The 26,133-nt window shown below is 38.2% G+C and overlaps 1 protein-coding gene across 1 annotated transcript; it reads left to right on the plus strand.

The window, feature by feature from the left end:
* The first annotated feature begins 373 nt into the window (after positions 1-373).
* LOC128647675 (uncharacterized) lies at positions 374-3,837 on the plus strand. The gene is made up of 2 exons (XM_053700424.1): positions 374-850; positions 3,463-3,837. The coding sequence occupies exons 1-2, from the start codon at positions 451-453 to the stop codon at positions 3,663-3,665; spliced, it is 603 nt and encodes a 200-aa protein (XP_053556399.1). The 5' UTR covers positions 374-450; the 3' UTR covers positions 3,666-3,837.
* The last annotated feature ends 22,296 nt before the right edge of the window (positions 3,838-26,133 follow it).

Here is a 26,133-nt window from a genome sequence, read left to right on the forward strand (position 1 = left end):
TATGTATTTCTTTATGGAAACAAAGTTACCAAATATTTACTTTCAAGTAATAATTATTTATTCCTTTTATATGTATACATATATATATTTTTAGCTTGTTTGTTTTTGTTGTTTTGTATATGTGATATGTGGTATATTTTTTTATTATTTTAGAATCTAAATAAACATTATTACACTTTAAAATAGCTACATAATTAGGAAACAGAGCAGTTTCCCAAATAGGTTTAATCAGAGAACCTATTCAAAACTGGTTGCCATGACACCACTGATGTAAACAAATGTAAAGAATGTACTAGGTAACTAAGCAACAAAATACTGGAATCACTAGTCTGTAAATGCAGTAATGTCAACTGAACTGAATAGCATTATTTGTAGACACTTTTTGTCTTATTGCAACAAAATTTGAATTTGCCCTGATTTGGAATACAGATTTCAGAGATAAAACATTCAATGGAGCCTTTTCCAAAGCTGCGCCACGGCCACCAGGCATGCATGGTTCGTCGTACTCCTGTATCTCCCTGTCCCACACCAGCACATGAAGGATCAACTGATGATCTTGTTCCAGTAATTTGTACTTCTGTTTTGCTATCTGAGTATTACCCACCATTTACTCAATGGGAAATGGAATCAAAAATTAAGGGAGGAAAGATTCACAGAGGTTTGGGATATTTTAATGGGAACAAATTTGCAGTACCAAGAGACAATGATGTTTCTGAAAACCAAATGGAATTTCCTAAACTTGATATAAATCGGGAAGTATCTGTATCAAAATACAATGCAAATATCAACAAATCAAGAACTCCAGGTTTCTTTTTAAATATTTCTCACTTGCAAAAACAACTCATTTCAGGTAAATAAGTGATACTTTTTATATGTTCAAAAAAATATATAGATTTGAACTCAATCATGACTATATTAATTCAGGTAGTCTAAATTTACAAAATTCTTGCTATCTATAAAATATCTTTAATTTGATAAATATACATAATTTATTATATTCTATTGAAATTTAAAAGGACAGATACATTTAAAAAAAAAAAAAAAAACATGTATATATGTTTAATTAAGGGGAAGGGTTTTACAAATCAACAGGTAAAGGAATATTGAAAGAAATAATGAAACATGTTCTATAATGACCACATAGCAATATATGAAAAACCATAAAAAATAATTATTTGGCTATGTTTTTTTGCGGGATACGCACATATGCTGTGAGGGCCTGTGACCCAGTATACACTACACCTTCTCAGAGAGTCAGCAGTGGCCTGTATGACACAAATGATATCTTCACTGAAGCAATACATATAGCAACCAGTTTTCTCAGTAGATATGGGGGCCTAGTTATCAAGCCGTCAACCTCAAATACGCTGGAATTCCGCAGCATATTTGTGGCGAGGCTGATACGCCTTAGTTATCAAAGGCTCGAGACCGGCAAAAGTAGAATTTTGTGACGTAAGCATCGATCCGCCGGACTCAGTCCGACACAGATCGATTCTTACGTCACTCCAGATGTTCCGCACACAAGTGCAGCACATTCTCACTACTTTTGCTAGTTATCAAAAAACTAGCAGGTACGCTCAGCACTTTTAAGGCCTAGCGTACCTGATTTTCAATCCGCCACCCCTGGAGGCGGCGGATCCCATAGGAATCAATGGGAGTCTGACCATAGCGAAAGTACAAGTTCGCTGCTGACAGACATCCCATTGATTTCTATGGGAGCTGTCTACACCTAACACCCTAACATGTACCCCGAGTCTAAACACCACTAATCTGTCCCCCCTACACCGCCGCAACTAAATAAAGTTATTACCCCCTAAACCGCCGCTCCCGGAGCCCACCGCAAGCTACTCTATACATATTAACCCCTAAACCGCCGCTCCCGGAGCCCACCGCAACTATAATAAATGTATTAACCCCTAAACCGCCGCTCCCTGAACCCGCCGCAACCTATATTAAATGTATTAACCCCTATCCTGCCCCCCCTACACCGTCGCCACCTATAATAAATTTATTAACCCCTAATCTGCCCCCCTACACCGTCGCCACCGATAATAAATTTATTAACCCCTATCCTGCCCCCCACTACGCTGCCGCCACTGTAATAAAATTATTAACCCCTAAACCTAAGCCTAACCCTAACGCCCCCCTAACTTAAATATTAATTAAATAAATCTAAATAAATTAACTCTTATTAACTAAATGAATCCTATTTAAAACTAAATACTTACCTTTAAAATAAACCCTAATATAGCTACAATATAAATAATAATTATATTCTAGCTATCTTAGGATTTATATTTATTTTACAGGTACCTTTCAATTTATTTTAACCAGGTACAATAGCTATTAAATAGTTATTATCTATTTAATAGCTTACCTAGCTAAAATAAAGAGAAATGTACTTGTTAAATAAATCCTAACCTAAGTTACAATTACACCTAACACTACACTATACTTTAATAAATTATTCCTATTTAAAAATAAATACTTACCTGTAAAATAAACCTGAAGATAGCTACAATATAATTAATAATTATATTATAGCTATCTTAGGATTTATATTTATTTTACAGGTAACTTTGTATTTATTTTAGCTAGTTAGAATAGTTATTAAATAGTTATTAACTATTTAATAACTACCTAGCTAAAAGAAATACAAAATTACCTGTAAAATAAATCCTAACTTAAGTTACAATTAAACCTAATACTACACTATCATTAAATTAATTAAATAAACTACCTACAAATAACTACAATTAAATACAATTACATAAACTAACTAAAGTACAAAAAATAAAAAAAGCTAAGTTACAAAAAATAAAAAAATAAGTTACAAACATGTTAAAAATATTACAACAATTTTAAGCTACTTACACCTAATCTAAGCCCCCTAATAAAATTACAAACCCCCCCAAAATAAAAAAATGCCCTACCCTATTCTAAATTAAATAAATTTCAAAGCTCTTTTACCTTACCAGCCCTTAAAAGGGCCATTTGTGGGGGCATGCCCCAAAGAAAACAGCTCTTTTGCCTGTAAAAGAAAAATACAACCCCCCCAACATTAAAACCCACCACCCACATACCCCTAATCTAACCCAAACCCCCCTTACAAAAACCTAACACTAATCCCCTGAAGGTCATCCTACCTTTAGTTGTCTTCACTCAGCCGAGCCACCGATGGAACTGAAGAGGACATCCGGAGCGGAAGAAGTTAATCCTCCAAGCGGCGCTGAAGAAATCTTCCATTAATATAACTGTGTTGGTTATGCAAAACTGGGTTATGGGTAATAAAAGGATTATCTACTGTATCTTTTTAAACTATAAAAATTTTCAAGTAGACTGTCCCTTTAAGTGTCAAACAAGCCATGTAGTAAAATTGTTTGTTTCACTGTTTGCTATGAATGATTTTGACACTACAGAAACTATTATGGATAATGTAATGCTTTCTCTCTACCCCTATAGGAGACTTGCGGGGGAGGAGGTCCCTTCCAAAAAGTGATCCGATAAAATTAATAACAAGCTCATCAAAACACCATAAACAAATGATAAAGCATAATTCAACAAACACAATATCAAAGAAATCCAGAGACCAGCTGTTTCCACCAATTCTCGATGTCTGGGCCCAAAATGATGCAATGCAGAGGTCTATAAGATTATGGATTTGATGGTGAATAAACTTAAAGGGACACTAAAGCCAAAATGAAACTCATGATTCAGATATTCAATCTGTTTCCATTATAAAACAGTGCACAGTGTTTTTATATGAACACTACTACTGAGCATGTGCAAGAGTTCACAGTTTATACGTATACGAGTCTGTGATTGGTTGATGGCTATCACATGATACAGGGGGTCTGGAAAATGAACGTAAATTTTGAAATATGTCTATTTCATTATTTTTATTGTGCACTTGTTATAAATGCAATTAATGATCTTTTAAACAGACTCTGAAGAGAATTGCTTGTACTTCCATATCTGAATTTATACATCCTTTTCCTAAAGAAAGAACTGATAATCATAGTGAAGAAATAAAGGTATAATTCTTAAAATGACTTTTGTGACGAAACATAAAAATGTAATAACACGGACTAACTTGCATGGTTTGATTTACCTACTGACTACAAGATAATGCGAAACAGCGTAACGAAATTATGGAAACTATTCCAGAACATTATGTGTTAGTGAACAGAAAAATTCTGTTTTAATGAAAAACTATTTCCATATCAATGAAAAACTATGAGTAGGCCTAGATACCTGATTTCCATAGGTAATGCATTGTGAGAGAACACGAAACAAAATCCTATTTTCCATAGTGCCCTATTAAACTGACCATTTAGTATTTTTCTATTAGCAGAATTACTTTGCTCCACCAGTAAAACAAGTCATTGTATTCTTGATTATTTTTTTTTACTATTATTTTATTTTTCTTTGGCCAACTTTTAGTTTTATTTTATCTATATTCTAGAGATGTCTCAAGATTCTAATCATTTCATCAACTACATATCTGCTATTTCTTCTTAGATAACCAGAGGCTACTTAAAGCTCAATATTCCAAAAAACTGAGCATCTACTAACCTCTCTCTAAAACACATCCCAGTATGTAGATACCATACATACGTGAATTTTAAAGGGGCATTGACCTTTAAAAATGTCTACCCTTTATTGTGTTTCCAATTACCTAATTTACCCGCTGAAGTGTACTATAGTATTTATATTATTTACAAACTTTATTTTGACTTTTAAAATAGTTGATTCTGCCTTTTGAAACAGCCACAAAAGGCTAACAAGAGACAGCAGCAGAAATCAACCAGCAAGTAGGGAAGGAGAGCCCATTTGAAAGGATGTTCCTGCAGCTGATTTAAAAAAATTAAACTCTTATCAGCTGCTTGGCTTTGTACATTGTCCCTTCACATGTATTCACATTGTTGTTCTTCTTTATGTTTTCTTCTATTCTATTCTGTTTATGGTTTCAGTTATGCTTATCTAAATTGTTTGTAATGTCTTATTCAAATCCATTAGGTGGTTATATGCCTCAGTAAATCCTTTTTAAAGTTCAGTCTCTGTTGCCGGCGTCCCTTCATTTGAGTGATTTCAGTTTGTTTTTTCCAGCTCCTAGAGATGTGGCAATGTTTCAAGCTCCATAAATTACTCTGGGCTTGATTACAAGGGGAGTGCAATTTATTCAACTCGTGTGTTAACACCTAGAAGTAAGCTTTTTGCACACGTCAGGTTGCACTCATATTACAAGTTGAAAGTAAAAACGTTTTCGCATGAGGGCTAAGCTGACAGCGCAAAAATTCGAAGTTACAATACTGCCACTGTGTTAACGTATTCCCTAATAGAAGTTAATGAAGCAAGTAAGTGGAAAAAAATTAACATTCTACAAACAAACTCAATTGCATTTTCTCAAGTGCACAAACCCAACATTAAAATGTGAGTATTTAACATTTCAATGTTCTTCACATAGCAGAATATATTCTATGTATTCCTAAATACATATTTCTAGGTATATCTGATGTTTTTTTTTTTGTACAAATACATATCTATACCTATATATATAGATGATTATATACAGGTATAGATATATACAGATGTACAGTATCTCACAAAAGTCAGTACACCCCTCACATTTTTGTAAATATTTTATTATATCTTTTCATGTGACAACACTGATGAAATGACACTTTGCTACAATGTAAAGTAGTTAGTGTACAGCCAGTATAACAGTGTAAATTTGCTGTCCCCTCAAAATAACTCAACACACAGCCATTAATGTCTAAACTGTTGGCAACAAAAGTGAGTACACCCCTAAGTGGAAATGTCCAAATTGGGCCCAAAGTGTCAATATTTTGTGTGGCCACCATTATTTTAAAGCACTACCTTAACCCTCTTGGGCATGGAGTTCACCAGAGCTTCACTGGTTTCCACTGGAGTCCTCTTCCACTCCGCCATGACAACATCACAGAGCTGGTGGATGTTAGAGACTTTGCGCTCCCCCACCTTCCGTTTGAGGATGCCCCACAGATGCTCAATAGGGTTTAGGTCTGGAGACATGCTTGGCCAGTCCATCACCTTTACCCTCAGCTTCTTTAGCAAGGCAGTGGTCATCTTGGAGTTTGGGGTCATTATCATGTGGGAATACTGCCCTGTGGCCCAGTCTCCGAAGGGAGGGGATCATGCTCTGCTTCAGCATGTCACAGTACATGTTGGCATTCATGGTTCCCTCAATGAACTGTAGCTCCCCATTGCCAGCAGCACTCATGCAGGCCCAGACCATGACACTCCCACCACCATGCTTGACTGTAGGCAAGAAACACTTGTCTTTGTACTTCTTACCTGGTTGTCGCCACACACGCTTGACACCATCTGAACCAAATAAGTTTATCTTGGTCTCATTGGACCACAGGACACGGTTCTAGTAATGCATGTCCTTTGTCTGTTTGTCTTCAGCAAACTGTTTGCGGGCTTTCTTGTGCATCATCATTAGAAGAGGCTTCCTTCTGGGACGACAGCCATGCAGGCCAATTTGATGCATTGTGTTGCCTATGGTCTGAGCACTGATAGGCTGACCCCCCACCCCTTCAACCTCTGCAGCAATGCTGGCAGCACTCATACATCTATTTCCCAAAGACAACCTCTGGATATTATGCTAAGCACTTGCACTCAACTTCTTTGGTCGACTACGGCGAGGCCTGTTCTGAGTGGAACCTGTCCTGTGAAACCGCTGTATGGTCTTGCCCACCATGCTGCAGCTCAGTTTCAGGGTCTTGGCAATCTTCTTATAGCCTAGGCCATCTTTATGTAGAGAAACAATTCTTTTTTTCAGATCCTCAAAGAGTACTTCACCACGAGCCATGTTGAACTTCCAGTGACCAATATGAGAGTTTGTGAGAGCGATAACACCAAATTTAACACATGACACTGGGGAGGGAAAATGTCTAATTGGGCCCAATTTGGACATTTCCACTTAGGGGTGTACTCACTTTTGTTGCCAACGGTTTAGACATTAATGGCTGTGTGTTGAGTTATTTTGAGGGGACAGCAAATTTACACTGTTATACAGGTTGTACACTCACTACTTTACATTGTAGCAAAGTGTCATTTCTTCAGTGTTGTCACATGAAAAGATATAATAAAATATTTACAAAAATGTGAGGGGTGTACTCACTTTTGTGAGACACTGTATATAGGAATATCTATTTAAAAATATATAAAACATATTCTGCTGTGTGCATAACATTGGAATGTAAAATATTTACTGCATAAGTATGCTTTAACATGTTTTCATCTACTTGATTGCAAAGGCTCCAATGCACACACACATACAGTATATATATATATATATATATATATAGAAAGAAAAAGCAGACTTGCACTCACTGGTCTTTTTTGTGAAATAATTTACTGCAAAAAATGTGACGTTTCGAGGACAAAATCCCCTTCCTCAGACGTCCTCGAAACGTCACATTTTTTGCAGTAAATTATTTCACAAAAAAGACCAGTGAGTGCAAGTCTGCTTTTTCTTTCTATATGGATCTTTACTAGCACCCTGGCAGCTGTTATTAAGTGAGAGTGCACATCCCTGCTATTGTTATATATATATATATATATATATATATACATATATGTGTGTACATATGTTTTTATGTGTTTATATGTGTATACACATAAACATACAGTACATACATATATACATACACATCACTAGACATGTATATGTATGTATCTGTATGTTAAAGCCCTTTTCCTGCCTTTTTTTACAAGTAAATGTAAACAGCTGCATTAGATTATAATGCTTTATTATTAGACTAGTCCAAAAGCCCATGTACACGGGCCATTTTCTGCAGTGCAGCGGTTTCACCCTCCTGGCCCCGCCCGCCCCTGCCCTGTCACGCCCCATCACGCCCGCTCCCGTCCAGTCACGCCACCCGTCATGCCCTTTCCCGCCCACCCTCTCTGCTGTCTGATCCTCACGGCCTTGACGGATCCTTCCTTACGGCCAGGTATGTTTGTCTCGCGCTGCAGTCGCTACTGCGCATGAATGCATTGGACAAACATACCTGGCCTTTTATAATATAGGATGCTGTAAGCAGCATTGAAAACACACTTTTAAGACTTTTCTCTTTGAACTGCATACAAATCAGATTTAGAAAATGATCTCTTAAAACCACTTCCTGCTGTCAGATCATGCAAAGAAAAGAGTTATTACAACTTTACAGCAAAAATCTCAGAATACTCTTTTACAATTTTGAATGTAATAACAGTATTTGTGCAATGCCTTCACTCTGCAGCAGAATAGGAGGCTTGGGGTTTTTTGCTTTTTGTTTAAAGGAGCATGGAAGTCAAACTTAAAGGGAATGTAAACTTTCATGAATCAGTGCCCGGTTTTTAAAAATACTATTAAAAACAGAGGCACTTTCATTCATGAAACTTTACGTTGCAGCGTTTTTGTTAAAATACTTACCTTTTTCTACAGCAAAGCCAGATCGGCGATCCCCCGCCCATTTCTAATGCTGTACTTAGCACAACAAAGACAAAACCGGCTTCCTCCAATCATGGCATGGCCTCACGAGGTTGACGTTCTACGGTGCATGTCATGATTGGAGGAAGCCGACGTAAGTACAGAGGAGCTGCGGGCGGGGGATCGCAAATCCGGCTTTGCTGCAGAAAAAGGTAAGTATTTTTTTTTTTTAAAACGCTGCAATGTAAAGTTTCATGAATGAAAGTGCCCCTGTTTTTAATAGTATTTTTAAAAACCGGGCACTAATTCATGAAAGTTTACATTCACTTTAAGCTTTCATGATTCAGATAAAGAGGATCATTTAAAGAATACAATTAAAGGGACAGTAAAGTCAAAATTAAACGTATTCAGATAGAACGTGATTTTAAACAACTTTCCAATTTACTCCTATTATCGAATGTGCTTTGTTTACTTGGTATCCTTTGATGAAAAGCATACCTAGGTAGGTAGATCAGAAGCAGTAATTCACTACAGGAAGCTAGCTGGGGAGTGGTGGCTGCCTTTCAACATTGCTTCAACTAATGTGCTCAGCTAGCTCTCAGTAGTGCATTGCTGCTCAATCAACAAAGGATTATAAGAGAATTAAGCAAATTTTATAATAGACGTAAATTGGAAAGTTGTTTAACATTGTATATTCTCTCTGAATAATAAAATAAACATTTTGGGCTAGATTACAAAAAGAGCGCTAAATTATTGTGCTTGCGGGCACACGATAATTAACAAGCCATTACAAGTGGCTGGTTATTGCAACCGCAAGCTTGTGGTAGTAATTAGCACTTATAAAATTAACCAGAGATTAGATATCTGGTTAATTTTAGAAAATGTGCCCCAAATGCCCCCAAAATACAGCCTAGTGTATTTTATTAAAAAATATACACCTAGATTACGAGTTTTGCGCTAAACAGGGTGCGAATCTAACGCCAAAAAAGTTGCGTTATTTTACTCTCCATAGCGCTGCCATGACGAGTTACTGAAAAGCCTCCTTGTGCCTATGATATGGTGGTGTTAAGCTCCATACCGCACAAAAGCCGAGGGTTGATTTTGACGTGCTTGTGCACGCGTTCTCCCATAGACATCAATGGGGAGAGAGTGTTAGAAAAAAACTAACACCTGAAGTGTGGAATGAAAAATCTTCCGTAACGCATCCCCATGTCTATGGGGAAAAAATGTTGCGTTTAAACCTAACAACCTAACATAAACCCCAAGTCTAAACACCCCTAATCTGCCGCCCCCGACATTACCGACACCTAAATAAAGTTATTAAACCCCTAATCCGTCGCTCCCCGACATTGCTCCCACTAAATAAAGTTATTAACCCCTATCCCGATGCTCCCCCACATCGCCGACACTAATACAAGTTATTAAACCCTAATCCGCCGCTCCCCGACATCGCCGCCACTTTAATAAAGTTATTAACCTCTAAACCTCCGTCCTCCCACATCGCTGCCACTAAATAAACCTATTAACTCCTAAACCGCCGGCCCCCACATTGCAAAACACTAAATTAAACTGTTAACCCATAAACCTAACACCCCCCTAACTTTAAATTAAAATTACAATATAACTATATTTAAATAAATAAAAATTTACCTGTGAAATAAAAATAAACCTCACGTAACTATTCTAATAAAATAAAAAATACTACCAATTAAAAAATCTTACAAAAAGTTACAAATTTAAAAAAACCTAACACTACAAAAAAAATTAAAAAGTCTAAAATTACAAAAAATAATAAACACTAAATTACGAAAAATAAAAAACACTATCACCTATTTTTCCTAACGCTGGTATTACGAGTCTGGCAGGAACAGGTGTACCGCTCACTTTTTTTCCGCGACTCGAACATACCGCAAATCCACTTACGTCAATTGCGTATCCTATCTTTTCAATGGGATTTTCCTAACACCGGTATTACGAGTCTTTGGAAAAAGTGAGCGGTACACCCTCTCCTGTCAAGACTCCTACCGCATTTAAAAGTCAGTAGTTAAGAGTTTTATGGGCTAACGCCGTAACATAAAACTCTTAACTAAAGTGCTAAAAAGTACACTAACACACATAAACTACCTATTAACCAATAAACCGAGCACCCCCCCCCCCCCCGCCTACAGCAAAAAAACACTTAAATAAAAATTTTAACCCCTAATCTGCCGACCGGACATCGCTGCCACTTTAATAAATATATTTACCCCTAAACCACCGCACTCCCGCCTCGCAAACATTAGTTAAATTTTATTAAAGGACCAGTAAACACAGTAGATTTGCATAATCAACAAATGCAAGATAACACGACAATACAATAGCATTTACTCTAAATTTCAAATGAGTAGTAGATTTTTTTGTAACAAATTTCACTCCCCCTGTACCATGTGATAGCAATCAGCCAATCACAAATGCATATACGTATAGTCTGTGAATTCTTGCACATGCTCAGTAGGAGCTGGTGACTCAAAAAGTGTAAATATAAAAGACTGTGCACATTTTTTTAATGGAAGTAAATTGGAAAGTTGTTTAAAATCACACGCTGTATATGAATCATAAAAATATAATTTGACCTGAGTGTCCCTTTAACCCCTAATCTGCCGTCCCTAACATCGCTGACACCTATCTACATTTATTAACCCCTAATCTGCCGCCCCCAACGTCGCCGCAACTATATTAAATGTATTAACCCCTAAACCTAAGTCTAACACTAACCCTAACACCCCCCTAACTTAAATATAATTTAAAATAATCTAAATAAAATAACTTTTTATATCGGAATTGAAGGGACGCCATCTTGGATGACGTCACTTAAAGGTACCATCATTTAGTGTTAGTCGTCGGAAGGAAGAGGATGCTCCACGTCGGATGTCTTGAAGATGGACCTGCTCCGCTCCGGATGGATGAAGATAGAAGATGCCGTCTGGATGAAGACTTCTGCCCGTCTGGAGGACCTCTTCTGCCTGGATAGGATGAAGACTTCTGGCCGTCTGGAGGACTATTTCTGCCCGGTTGGGTGAAGACGTCTCAAGGTAGGGTGATCTTCAAGGGGTAAGTGTTAGCTTTTATTAAGGGGGGATTGGGTGGGTTTTAGAGTAGGGTTGGGTGTGTGGGTGGTGGGTGGGTTTTAATGTTGGGGGGGTATTGTATTTTTTTTTTACAGGTAAAAGAGCTGATTACTTTGGGGCAATGCCCCGCAAAAAGCCCTTTTAAGGGCTATTTGTAATTTAGTATAGGGTAGGGATTTTTATTATTTTGGGGGGCTTTTTATTTTATTAGGGGGATTAGATTAGGTGTAATTATTTTTAAAAAATTGTAATTATTTTACTATTTTCTGTAATTTAGTGTTTATTTTTTTTCGTTATTTAGATAATTGTATTTAATTGTATTTAATTGTAGTTAGTTTAGGGAATTAATTTAATTATACACCCTGTTCCAAATTATTATGCCAATGATATCTTTCTCATTTACCTAAATAATTGATGTAAACAACAGTCAGCATAATTCTCATGTTATCAACTATTAAGAGTACAATTCAAATTTTATTGAACAAACTTCCTAATGATAACAGTATTTTTTTATCAAAATAAAAAACTTACAATGCACTGTTCCAAATTATTACGCACAGTAAGTTTCAAAACACTTTATAGGTTGTAAAGAACTGAAAATTGTCATTTATTGTGTTTGCAGCATATTTACTTAAATCAAAAGCTATTTCAATCAAACTTTGAACATTTTATTTTTTTAAACATTTTAACAGGTCACGTTACATTTTAACATAGGACCCCTTATTTGATAGCAGCTTCACAAGTCTTGCATCCATTGAACTTGTGAGTTTTTGGACAGTTTCTGCTTGAATTTGTTTGCAAGATGTCAGAATAGCCTCACAGAGCTGCTGTTTGGATGTAAACTGCCTCCCACCCTCATAGATCTTTTGCTTGAGGGTGCTCCAAAGGTTCTCAATAGGATTGAGGTCAGGGGAGGATGGAGGCCACACCATGACTTTCTCTCCTTTAATCCCCATAGCAGTTATTGATGCAGAGGTATTCTTTGCAGCATGAGATGGTGCATTGTCATGCATGAAGATGATTTTATTACGGAAAGCATAGTTCTTCCTTCTGTACCAGGGAAGGAAGTGATCAGTCAGGAACTCCACATACTTTGCAGAGGTCATCTTTACACCTTTGGGGACCCTAAAGGGGCCAACCAGCTCTCTTCCCATGATTCCGGCCTAAAACATGACTCCACCACCGCCTTGCTGACGTCACAGCCTTGTTGAAACAAGGTGGCTGTCCACCAACCATCCACTACTCCATCCATCTGGACCATCCAGGGTTGCACGGCACTCATCAGTGAACAGGACTGTTTGATAATTAGTGTTCATGTATTTTTCTTCCCAATGCAGCCATTTCTGCTTGAGAGCATTGGTTAGTGGTGGCCGAATGGAAGGTTTATGCACAGTTGCAAGACTCTGGAGGACTCTACACCTTGATGTCCATGGGACTCCAGAGGCACCAGCAGCTTCAAAAATCTGATTGCTGCTATGTAATGGTATTTTAGCAGCTGCTCTCTTGATCCGATGCATGGATCTGGCAGAAATCTTCCTCAATGTGCCTTTATCTGCACAAACCCGTCTGTGCTCTGAATCAGCCACAAATCTCTTAATAGTGCAATGATCACGCTTAAGTTTTCGTTAAATATATAAGGTTTTCATACCTTGTCCAAGGCATTGAACTATTTCACTCTTTTTGGCAGCAGAGAGATCCTTTTTCTTCCCCATATTGCTTGAAAATGGTGCTCTGCTTAATAATGTGGAACACCCTCCTTTAGTAGTTTTTCCTTTAATTGGGCTCACCTGGCAATCTAATTATCACAGGTGTCCGAGATTGTTTTCAGTGATCAAAAGAGCCCTAAGACACAATGCCATCCATGAGTTAAACTAAAAAAAAATAATAATCTTTGTGACACTGAAATAGAATTTGCATAATAATTTGGAACAGGGTGTAGTGTAGTGTTAGGTGTAATAGTAACTTAGGTTTATTTTTATTTTACAGGTAAATTTGTATTTATTTTAGCTAGGTAGCTATTAAATAGTTAATAACTACTTAATAACTATTGTACCTAGTTAAAATAAAAATAAACCCTAAGCTAGCTACAATGTAATTATTAGTTATATTGTAGCTAGCTTAGGGTTTATTTTATAGGTATTTAGTTTTAAATAGGAATAATTTAGTTAATTAAGGTTATTTTATTTAGATTATTTTAAATTATATTTAAGTTAGGGGGGTGTTAGGGTTAGGGTTAGACTTAGGTTTAGGGGTTAATATATTTATTATAGGCGACAATGGCGGCAGCAGTTTAGGGGTTAATAAGTGTAGTTAGGTGGCAGTGACATTGGGGGCGAAAGAGTAGGGGTTAATAAATAAAATGTAGGGTTCAGCGATGTTGGGGGCAGCAGATAAGGGGTTCATAAGTATAATGTAGGTGGCGGCGGTGTCCGGAGCGGCAGATTAGGGGTTAACAATATAAAGCAGGTGTCGGCAATGTCGGGGGCGGCAGTTTAGGGGTTAATAAGTGTAATATTAGGGGTGTTTAGACTCGGGGTTCATGTTAGTGTGTTAGGTGTAGACATAAATTTTCTTTCCCCATAGGAATCAATGGGGCTGCGTTAGGAGCTGAACGCTGCTTTTTTGCAGGTGTTAGGTTTTTTTTCAGCCGGATCTGCCCCATTAATTCCTATGGGGAAATCGTGCACGAGCAAGTTTAGCCAGCTCACCGCTACCGTAAACAGCGCTGGTATTGAGGTGAGACGTGGAGCTAAATTTTGTTCTACGCTCACTTTTTAGTGGCTAACGCCGGGTTTGTAAAAACCTGTAATACCAGCGTTGTTTGTAGGTGAGCGGTGATCCTAAACTGCTCATTAGCACTGCAAGCCTTACCGACAAAAACTCGTAATCTAGCCATATGTTTACAAAAAATAATAAACAAAATTATAAAAAATAAAAACAATTACACCTAATCTTATAGCCCTATAAAACTAAAAAGCCCCCCCAAAATAAAAACACCCCCTAGCCTACAATAAACTACCAATAGCCCTTAAAATGGCCTTTTGTAGGGCATTGCCCTAAGTTAAACAGCTTTTACCTGTAAAAAAAATACAAAGTCCCCCAACAATAAAACCCCTCACCCAACCAACCCCCTAAAATAAAAAACCTAACTCTAAAAAAAATCTAAGCTACCCATTGCCCCTAAAGGGACATTTTAATGGGCATTGCCCTTAAAAGGGCATTCAGCTCTTTTTCACTGCCCTTAAAATTGCATTCAGCTCTTTTACAAAAGCCCAAAGATCTAATCTAAAAAAAACACACCAAAAAAACAAAAAAAAAACAAAACAACTAACACTAATCCCAGAATATCTACTCACGGTTCCTGAAGTCCGGACATCCATCTTCATCCAGGCAGCGAGAAGTCTTCATCCAGGCAGCGACACCTTCATCCATCTCAGGGACGTCTTCTATCTTTATCCTGGCGGCGTGGAGCTATCCTGGAAGTGGATCCCATCCTGCGCGGAGCATCCTCTTCATACGGTCCCCGCCATACACTGAAGTTGAATTCAAGTTAGCCGTTTCAAAATGGCGTACCTTACATTCCTATTAGCTGATTTGATTCTTCAAATTCAAATAAGCCAATAGAATGAGAGATTCTGAAATCCTATTGGCTGTTAAAAACAACCAATAGTATGACAGCTTCTGAAATCCTATTGGCTGTTTTGAGGAAAGAAGCAACATAAAAAAAAGGATTCCACAGGAAACAGGTATATTTGATATTAGATATTAGTTGGAAAGTTTTTTTTTAATGTGCCTTTAACCCTTTCATATTAGATGCATTAATTCTCCAGTCCAGCTTTAATTTTAGGTAACACGCTCATATAGGTGCTCTGATCACTCAGTAACACCCTTATGCAGGTAATGTGATCATTCAGTAACACCCTCGCAAGGTCATGTGATTACTCGGTAACACTTGAGTGTAGGTCATGTGATCACTCGATAAAACCCCCACGGTGTGATACACTGGGCTAGAAGCAATAACGTTTGTTTGACCTACAAGCTGATTCTAAAAGGTCCACTTGATCTGAAAAGTTCCTAACAAGACTCATTTAACTAAAACATGTTATTTCTCAGGTGCATAACTAACTTTTTAGACAGGAAGGAATTTATATTCAGTTTATTTATTTTTTAACTATCACAAAATACAAACTTTCTAGAATGATAGTTTTTCTAATGGAGGTTAAAGGGACAGTATTAACCAATTTGCATATTATTGCTTGCAATAGACATTACTACAAAGAAGAATATACACAGATACTGATCTAAAAATCTAGTATAAAACCTTTTAAAAACTTACTTAGAAGCTCCAAGTTTAACACTGTTAATGAGGTTAGCTGGAACACCCAGTGAAAGGAACTGGAAGCAGACCCCCTTCCCTGCATATGAAAAGACAGATTAGGCAAACAGAAGCCAGCAGCAGTCTGTAAACGTGCGTATAAATCTGGGGCGCGATCAGATATAGATCGCAGTTTGCGGCGCAAGCGAGGGAACCGGCGTCGCCCGCAGTTTCAGCTCGCAACTCGAGCTATCCCATATAAGTCGCAGTCAGATGCTAACGTGCCGTAAGTCTGACAAACCAGCGATGTCCAGAAATCTGCGTAAGTACAAATTTCTGGCGTCGCCAGTGACTTGCGTTAGAAACTGCCGGCTCCTATAAAACCTGACTAAAGTCTAAAACACCCGCACTGTCTAACACGCCTCCCTAACATAGCCCGACACGTCTAACCCTCTATCCGCTATCCCCCCTCACTATCCTAACAATAAAAAAGCTATTAACCCCTAAACCGCCGCTCCCGTACCCCGCCGTAACCTAATAAAGTTATTAACCCCTAAACCGCCGCTCCCGTACCCCGCCGCCAGCTATATTATATCTATAACCCCCTAAAGTGAGCCCCTAACACCGCCGCCATCTCTATTAAAATTATTAACCCCTAATGTAAGCCCCTTACACCGCCGCCATCTCTATTAAAATGATTAACCCCTAATTTAATCTACCTACCCCACCGCCAGCTATATTATCTATATTAACCCTAAGTATATTATAGTTAATATAGGTATTACATTATATATATTAACTATATTAACCCTAATTATATTAGGGTTAATATAGTTAATATAGTTACTATAGTATTTATATTAACTATATTAACTCTATCTAACCCTAACACCCCTAACTAAATTTATATTAAATTAATCTAATTCATTTATAAACTAAAATATTCCTATTTAAATCTAAATACTTACCTATAAAATAAACCCTAAGATAGCTACAATATAATTAATAATTACATTGTAGCTATGTTAGGGTTAATATTTATTTTACAGGTAAATTGTTAATTATTTTAACTAGGTATAATAGATATTAAATAGTTATTAACTATTTAATATCTACCTAGTTAAAATAATTACCCAATTACCTGTAAAATAAATCCTAACCTAAGTTACAAATACACCTACACTATCAATAAATTTAATAAACTACAAACATCTATCTAAAAATACAATTAAATTAACTAAACTAAATTACAAAAAAAAACAAACACTAAATTACAAAAAATAAAAAAAAGATTACAAGATTTTTAAGCTAATTACACCTATTCTAAGCCCCCTAATAAAATAATAAACCCCCAAAATAAAAAAAATTCCCTGCCCTATTCTAAATTAAACAATTTTCAAAGCTCTTTACCTTACCAGCCCTTAAAAGGGCCTTTTGTGGGGCATGCCCCAAAGAATTCAGCTCTTTTGCATACAACAAATACAATCCCCCCCCCCATTACAACCCACCACCCACATACCCCTATTCTAAAACCACCCAAACCCCCCTTAAAAAAGCCTAACACTACCCCCCTGAAGATCTCCCTACCTTGTCTTCACCACACCGGGCCGAACTCCTGATCCGATCCGGGCGATGTCTTCCTCCAAGCGGCAAAGAAGAATTCTTCCTCCGGCGACGTCTTCCTCCAAGCGGCAGCAAAGTCTTCATTCTTCCGGCGGCATCTTCAATCTTCTTTCTTCGCTCCGCCGCCGCGGAGCATCCATCCCGGCCGACTGCTGTACTACGAATGAGGTACCTTTAAATGACGTCATCCAAGATGGCGTCCGCCGAATTCCGATTGGCTGATAGGATTCTATCAGCCAATCGGAATTAAGTTAGAAAAATCTGATTGGCTGATTGAATCAGCCAATCAGATTCAAGTTCAATCCGATTGGCTGATCCGAACAGCCAATCAGATTGAGCTCGCATTCTATTGGCTGATCGGAACAGCCAATAGAATGCGAGTTCAATCTGATTGGCTGATTGGATCAGCCAATCGGATTGAACTTGAATCTGATTGGCTGCTTCAATCAGCCAATCAGATTTTTCTAACTTAATTCCGATTGGCTGATAGAATCCTATCAGCCAATCGGAATTCGGCGGACGCCATCTTGGATGACGTCATTTAAAGGTACCTCATTCGTAGTACAGCAGTCGGCCGGGATGGATGCTCCGCGGCGGCGGAGCGAAGAAAGAAGATTGAAGATGCCGCCGGAAGAATGAAGACTTTGCTGCCGCTTGGAGGAAGACGTCGCCGGAGGAAGAATTCTTCTTTGCCGCTTGGAGGAAGACATCGCCGGAGGAAGAATTCTTCTTTGCCGCTTGGAGGAAGACATCGCCCGGATCGGATCAGGAGTTCGGCCCGGTGTGGTGAAGACAAGGTAGGGAGATCTTCAGGGGGGTAGTGTTAGGCTTTTTTAAGGGGGGTTTGGGTGGTTTTAGAATAGGGGTATGTGGGTGGTGGGTTGTAATGGGGGGGGGGATTGTATTTGTTGTATGCAAAAGAGCTGAATTCTTTGGGGCATGCCCCACAAAAGGCCCTTTTAAGGGCTGGTAAGGTAAAGAGCTTTGAAATTTGTTTAATTTAGAATAGGGCAGGGAATTTTTTTTATTTTGGGGGTTTATTATTTTATTAGGGGGCTTAGAATAGGTGTAATTAGCTTAAAAATCTTGTAATCTTTTTTTATTTTTTGTAATTTAGTGTTTGTTTTTTTTGTAATTTAGTTTAGTTAATTTAATTGTATTTTTAGATAGATGTTTGTAGTTTATTAAATTTATTGATAGTGTAGGTGTATTTGTAACTTAGGTTAGGATTTATTTTACAGATAATTGGGTAATTATTTTAACTAGGTAGATATTAAATAGTTAATAACTATTTAATATCTATTATACCTAGTTAAAATAATTAACAATTTACCTGTAAAATAAATATTAACCCTAACATAGCTACAATGTAATTATTAATTATATTGTAGCTATCTTAGGGTTTATTTTATAGGTAAGTATTTAGATTTAAATAGGAATATTTTAGTTTATAAATGAATTAGATTAATTTAATATAAATTTAGTTAGGGGTGTTAGGGTTAGATAGAGTTAATATAGTTAATATAAATACTATATTAACTATATTAACCCTAATATAATTAGGGTTAATATAGTTAATATATATAATGTAATACCTATATTAACTATAATATACTTAGGGTTAATATAGATAATATAGCTGGCGGCGGGGTAGGTAGATTAAATAAGGGATTAATCATTTTAATAGAGATGGCGGCGGTGTAAGTGGCTTACATTAGGGGTTAATAATATTAATATAGCTGGCGGCGGTATAGGGGGATTAGATTAGGGGTTAATAATTTTTATATAGGTGGCGGCGGTGTAAGGGGTCAGATTAGGGGATAGATAAGGTAGATGGCAGCGGTTTTAGGGGCTCACAGTAGGGGGTTAGTTTATGTAGATGGCGGCGGGGTCCGGGAGCGGCGGTTTAGGGGTTAATAACTTTATTAGGGATTTCGGGGGGGGGGGGGGTCGCGGTTGACAGGTAGATAGACATTGCGCATGCGTTAGGGGTTAGGTTTATTTTAGAAGATCGCGGTTGACAGGGAGATAGACATTGCGCATGCGTTAGGTGTTAGGTTTATTTTAGCAGCCAGTTTAGGAAGTTACGGGGCTCCAATAGTCAGCGTAAGGCTTCTTACGGCTTCTTTTTGTGGCGAGGTGAAAATGGAGTAAGTTTTCTCCATTTTCGCCACGTAAGTCCTTACGCTGCATATTGGATACCAAACTGCGCGGGTTTGGTATACCTGCCTATGGCCCAAAAAACTACGGGCGACGGCAGAAATATACGGGCGTAACTTCTAGGTTACGCCGTATATGTGATACCAAACCCGCGCAAATATTGGCGTCGCCGGCTTTTGCGGGCGACGATTTATATCGGATCGACCCCCTGACACTTTGGGGCTTGGTTAGGAGTCTGAAATTCAGCACAATGTTCTTAAAAAATAAGCAAAACTATACATTGTTACAAAAATACTCCCAGATGGGTAATATAAATGGATCATCTACAAAACATTTATGCAAAGAAAAATCTAGTGTACAATGTCCCTTTATACACGTTAAGTATTGTTTTGCATGTGGCCAGTTAGGACGATCACACTTGCAAAGTCTGGATTCTAGATGAAAAACTCCCTGGGGCAGTAGATAAAACATTATTTGCAGATATAAATTGCAGGAAAAGCATGCAAAAGAAATAAAAGTATATTTCAAAGTTGTTTTGTAATATGCATAAATATTAGAATATTCAATTGGAATTTATATTTTTGTTTAATGACTTTTAATACAATAGACATTCAGAATATCCTTTTATGGTTCTAGTATAATTTTCCATAAGACATAATTTCTTGCGGCTTGGTAACTACCTCTACCCTAAATAAAGTACAAATAACATCTGTTAATTGCTTAACACAAAACAAAGAATAACATAAGCCCCCTTTTCTAAGTTCTCACACATTTCCTGTCTCCTTTGCGACCTCAATAAACAATTTCCAGTCAATACAAGAGATGTTTGTCAAAAATAGCAATGCAATGACAAATTTAATTTGGTATTGTGATAAGTAACACATTCTACTTACTATTTAGAATATTGATTCATAGCTTGGTAGATATGTTTTGAGTTCTTCTTGCCTGAAATAAAATTGTTAAAAAAAACTACAAAATATCTTGCTGCAAATCCTTTACTTTAAAGGGATACTAAACCCATTTTTTTTTTATTTTATGATTCAGATAGTGCATGCAATTTTAAGCAACTTTGTAATTTGCTCCTATTATTAATTTTTCTTCATTCTCTTGCTATCTTTATTTGAAAAAGAAGAAATGTAAGGTTAGGAGATGGCCTATTTTTGGTTCAGCACCTGGGTAGCGCTTACTGATTGGTGACTAAATGTAGCCACCAATCTTTATCTGAAAAAGCAGAAATGTAAGGTTAGGAGCCGGCCTATTTTTGGTTTCAGCTTTTTTTATTTGAAAAAGCAGAAATGTAAGGTTAGGAGCTGGCCTATTTTTGGTTCAGAACCTGGGTAGATCTTGCTGATTGGTGGCTACATTTCTGCTTTTTCAAATAAAGATATCAAGAGAACGCGTAAAAATTGTTAATAGTAGTACATTACAAAGTTGCTTAAAATGTGCATGCTCTATCTGAATCATGAAAGAAAAAAAATTGAGTTAAGTATCCCTTTAATCAGTAGCTTCACATGGAGTAGCCAAGTAAGATAGCAATGCTCCTTTCTGTCCAACATATTGCCAGACAGACTGATTTGTAAGCTCTGTCTTCCTTTTGCAGCATCCCAGGATCTTTGTCAAGGAACACCTAACCACACCCAAATCTGCAAATTACCTTCCCTTCTCACCTATCTCCCACTTCACACCAACTCCTCCCTGTCACGCCACGCCGCTCTAGCCGTTGCTAGGGGCGCGGCGTCTCCTTCCCTGCTCATTGCCAGGGGCTGTGTCGGGTCTGGATGCATGCGGCGCTGACGTCAACGCCGCACGCTCCTCTCAGATGCCGGTCCAGATTCCTCTGGCACGAATCCTGCGCCTATGTAAGTCGCTCAATAACGATCTATCCCTGCCCAAGTATAGGTGTTACTTTGTTTGCTCCTGGGTGTAATAGATTGTTACTCTGTATTTGCTTTATGTGTTTAAACCCTGCCTGTCTGACTACTCTGCCTGTTTAACCCCTACATTGCTGGATTGATATACTGCTGCTGAACTCTGCCTGTCTCACTACTCTGCCTGTTTAACCCCTAAATTGCTGGATTGATATACTGCTGCTGAACCCTGCCTGTCTGACTACTCTGACTGTTTAACCCCTAAATTACTGGATTGATATACTGCTGCTGAACCCTGCCTGTCTGACTACTCTGCCTGTTTTACCCCTAAATTGCTGGATTAATATACTTCTGCTGAACTCTGTCTGTCTCACTACTCTGCCTGTTTAACCCCTAAATTGCTGGATTGATATACTGCTGCTGACCCCTGCCTGTCTGACTACTCTGCCTGTTTTACCCCTAAATTGCTGGACTGATATACTGCTGCTGACCCTTGCCTGTCTGACTACTCTGCCTGTTTTACCCCTAAATTGCTTGACTGATATACTGCTGCTGAACCCTGACTGTATGACTACTCTGCCTGTTTAACCCCTAAATTGCTGGATTGATATACTGCTGCTGAACTCTGCCTGACTAATCTGCCTGTTTTACCCCTAAATTGCTGGATTGATATACTGCTGCTGAACTCTGCCTGTCTGACTACTCTGCCTGTTTTACCCCTAAATTGCTGGATTGATATACTGCTGCTGAACCCTGCCTGTCTGACTACTCTGCCTGTTTAACCCCTAAATTGTTGGATTGATATATTGCTGCTGAACCCTGCCTGTCTGACTAATCTGCCTTTTTAACCCCTAATATGCTGGATTGATATACTGCTGCTGACCCCTGCCTGTCTGACTACTCTGCCTGTTTAACCCCTAAATTGCTGGACTAATATACTGCTGCTGAACCCTGCCTGTCTGACTACTCTGCCTGTTTAACCCCTAAATTGCTGGATTGATATGCTGCTGTTGAACCCTACCTGTCTGACTACTCTGCCTGTTTTACCCCTAAATTGTTGGATTGATATACTGCTGCTGACCCCTGCCTGTCTGACTACTCTGCCTGTTTTACCCCTAAATTGCTGGACTGATATGCTGCTGCTGAACCCTGCCTGTCTGACTACTCTGCCTGTTTAACCCCTAAATTGCTGGATTGATATACTGCTGCTGAACCCTGCCTGTCTGACTACTCTGCCTGTTTAACCCCTAAATTGCTGGACTGATATACTGCTGCTGAACCGTGCCTGTCTGACTACTCTGCCTGTTTTACCCCTAAATTGCTGGATTGATATACTGCTGCTGAACCCTGCCTGTCTGATTACTCTGCCTGTTTTACCCCTAAATTGCTGGACTGATATACTGCTGCTGAACCCTGCCTGTATGACTACTCTGCCTGTTTAACCCCTGTTGGCTTGCCTCTTTGTTGCTGAACCCTGCCTGTCTGACCATTCTATTGTAGTGCCCTTGGACTGCTTTACTGTTGCCAAATCCAGTTGTCTGACCATTCTAGTGATTTGCCTTGGACTGCTCTGCCATTGTTGCTGGGGACTGTCCTGCCTGTGGTGAATGCCGCCCTCCTCATCTTACTAACTTTTTCTGCTCTGGGATATTCCATATCATTCCGGCTCTATGCCGGGATAACAAGACTACTGGCCGAGTTCGGTCTAATAGAGGAGTATCCCACGAGCATTACACTCCCCAGTTTTATGTGACTCCAATAGCACTTTTGCGCCAGATTATGGAACTCACGGTCATGAATACTCGTTCCAGTTTACAACTTCTATAATGTGGGTGCAAGTACTTTGAAACGCAAACTCGTGAATGAGTTTGGACTTTGTGTGCATCGGGGCACATCCCCTTTAACACCCGGTCACAAAGGTGTGATCTCCTTTAGGGGTCTCCTAGATAGATACAACGTAGCAAGGCTAAAATCCAGTACAATGGGACGATTTATCAAGTGTCTGGCGGACATAATCCACTGTAGCGAATCATGTCCGCCAGACATCGATAAATGCCAACAGCGTAATCTGTCGGCATTTATCATTACACAAGCAGTTCTGGTGAATTGCTTGTGCAATGCCGTCCCCTGCAGATTCGCGGCCAATCGGCCTCTAGCACGTGGTGTCAATCAACCCGATCGTATGAGATAAGGCGGATTCATGTCCGCTGCGGCAGAGGAGGCGTACGAGTTAAGGAGCAGAGGTCTTAAAGGGCCAGTAAACATAGAAAATAATGTTATATAATTCTGCACATAGTGCAGAATTATATAACATTATATTAGTGCTAGCTTTATAGAACCTAATATTCCCTGTGAACTTTTATTAAAAAAGAGTGTTTTCCAGACCCGCTCTCTGTGCTCTGCTGAGCGGGTCTGTTTTTTACACTGAGCGCATCTGGCCAGCTGTCTAGTCACAGCCCGGCCAGAGCGCACCATTACAGGGAGCGAGCTGCACTGAGTGTAATGGCGCGCTCGGGTCGGGCTGTGACTAGACAGCTGGCTTGATGCGCTCAGTGTAAAAAACAGACCCGCTCAGTAGAGCACAGAGAGCTGGTCTGGAAAACACTCTTTTTTAATAAAAGTTCACAGGCAATATTAGGTTCTATAAAGCTAGCACTAATATAATGCACGATGTGCAGAATTATATAACATTATTTTCTATGTTTACTGGCCCTTTAAGACCGCTGCTTCTTAACTCCTGTGTCCGGCAAGCCTAAAGGCTCGCACGGAAACAGGGTTATACGGCCCCATCCGAGCCGTTATAAATCGGCCGCTAACTGTCTACTTCATAGAAAACATTTTTACTTTTAGTAAGTGCACAGTAAATGTTGTGTAAACAGGTTTTGAATAAACACCCTTCCCCACTGCTGAGATCCTAGAGGGTGAAATTTTGATCAAGCACCTATCCCTATTTTTTCCTAAGGAAGGCAAACCACCACTTTTCAGAACTGAGGTCTGCACACTTTTTCATAAAATTTGGCCTTGCGCATGGATTGCGACAGACAGGCGAGACAAAAAAGGGCCATTTCTCGTCAATCTCATGATCTTTTTATCATCAGGGCCCTGATGTGTTTAAATAGCTCCCAGGCTTGGCAAGCGCTAAATACATAATTATATGCAAGCAATAAACATTTGCCTTCAAACATCACCTATGCTTTTTTTTTTTTATATATATATTTTCAAGTGGATGTGCCCAGTACCTCCTGTTTTGTGTATTTAGTCTCATTTGCAGTACTCGCAAATATGTATTGAAACGTATTTGTAAGGTGTGCTAAACCAAAAATTATGGAGATATATATATATTGTGTATGTAGATAGATAGATAGATAGATAGATAGATAGATAGATAGATGGATATAGACATACACAGATAGATAGATAGATAGATAGATAGATAGATAGATAGACAGATATAGACAGACACACACAGACAGACAAAGACAGATAGATGATAGATAGATAGATAGATAGATAGATAGATTGAAATATATAACACATACATATATAGGATAGCTGCATCAATGGAAAACTAATCTTAATCAATGTATAGTTTGACTAATTTCTTCATTTTTATTTATTTGTATAGGATATTGGAAAAAATTACTTGCATTTCATGCAAATTATCTGTTTGATTTAAATGGAAATTAAAATATTACCCAAACATACAGCAATCTGATTCTTAGTGAACATGGACAATATATTTTGGCCTTTTAGTAATGAAACATTTTTTTTATAATGTTGTTAATTTTCTTATTAATTAATTGTTAGGGTGATTATATAATAATTCATATCAGTCTGTCTATCTATCTATCTATCTATCTATCTATCTATCTATCTATCTGTTTGTGCATCAGCATGTGTGTGTTTGTGTATCTTTATCTGTGAGTGTGTGTGTGTATATTTATATGTATGTGTGAGTGTGTAGTGGTGTTAATGTGTATGTGTCAGTATATGTGTGTGTATGTGTGAGTGTTTGTGTATATGTATGTGTGCATGTATGTGTGAGTGTGTGTTTGTGTGAGTATGTGTATGTGTGTTTGTGTGTGTCTGTGTGTATATGTGCTCAGCTAGGTCCCAGTAGTGCATTGCTGCTACTTCAACAAAGGATACCAAGAGAACAAAGCAAACTTAATGATAGAAGTAAGTTGTTTAAAACTGTATGCTCTATCTGAATCATGAAAGAAACATTTTGGGCAAGATGACAAGTCGCGCGTTATGAGTTTCCTGCGCGCGATATGGTCTTTTCACAATCAATTTACATTGCGCAGCTATTACAAGTATTGAAAAATTGTGATTGCGCGCATGCATTCGCCTTTTATGAAACAATACTTTCCAGGCTCGAAGAGCTGTAGTTAAAGGAATAGTCTAGTCAAAATTAAACTATCATGATTCAGATAGAGCATGCAATTTTAAACAACTTTCTAATTTACTCCTATTATCAATTTTTCTTTGTTCTCTTGGGGGTAAATTTATTATTGTGTAGGCGGACATGATACGATGTAGCATATCATGTCCGCCGCACATCGATAAATGCCGAGAGCATACGCTGTTGGCATTTAT

The sequence above is a fragment of the Bombina bombina genome, chromosome 2, assembly GCF_027579735.1.
Source record: "Bombina bombina isolate aBomBom1 chromosome 2, aBomBom1.pri, whole genome shotgun sequence".
Taxonomy (NCBI): Eukaryota; Metazoa; Chordata; class Amphibia; order Anura; family Bombinatoridae; genus Bombina; species Bombina bombina.

What these genes read in the sequence shown, in the direction of transcription:
- LOC128647675 (XM_053700424.1), top strand. Translation starts at nt 451, where the DNA reads ATGGAGCCTTTTCCAAAGCTGCGCCACGGCCACCAGGCATGCATGGTT. An exon ending in GCAAAAACAACTCATTTCAG is followed by an intron (nt 851 to 3,462) that starts GTAAATAAGTGA and finishes CTACCCCTATAG; the next exon opens with GAGACTTGCGGGGGAGGAGG.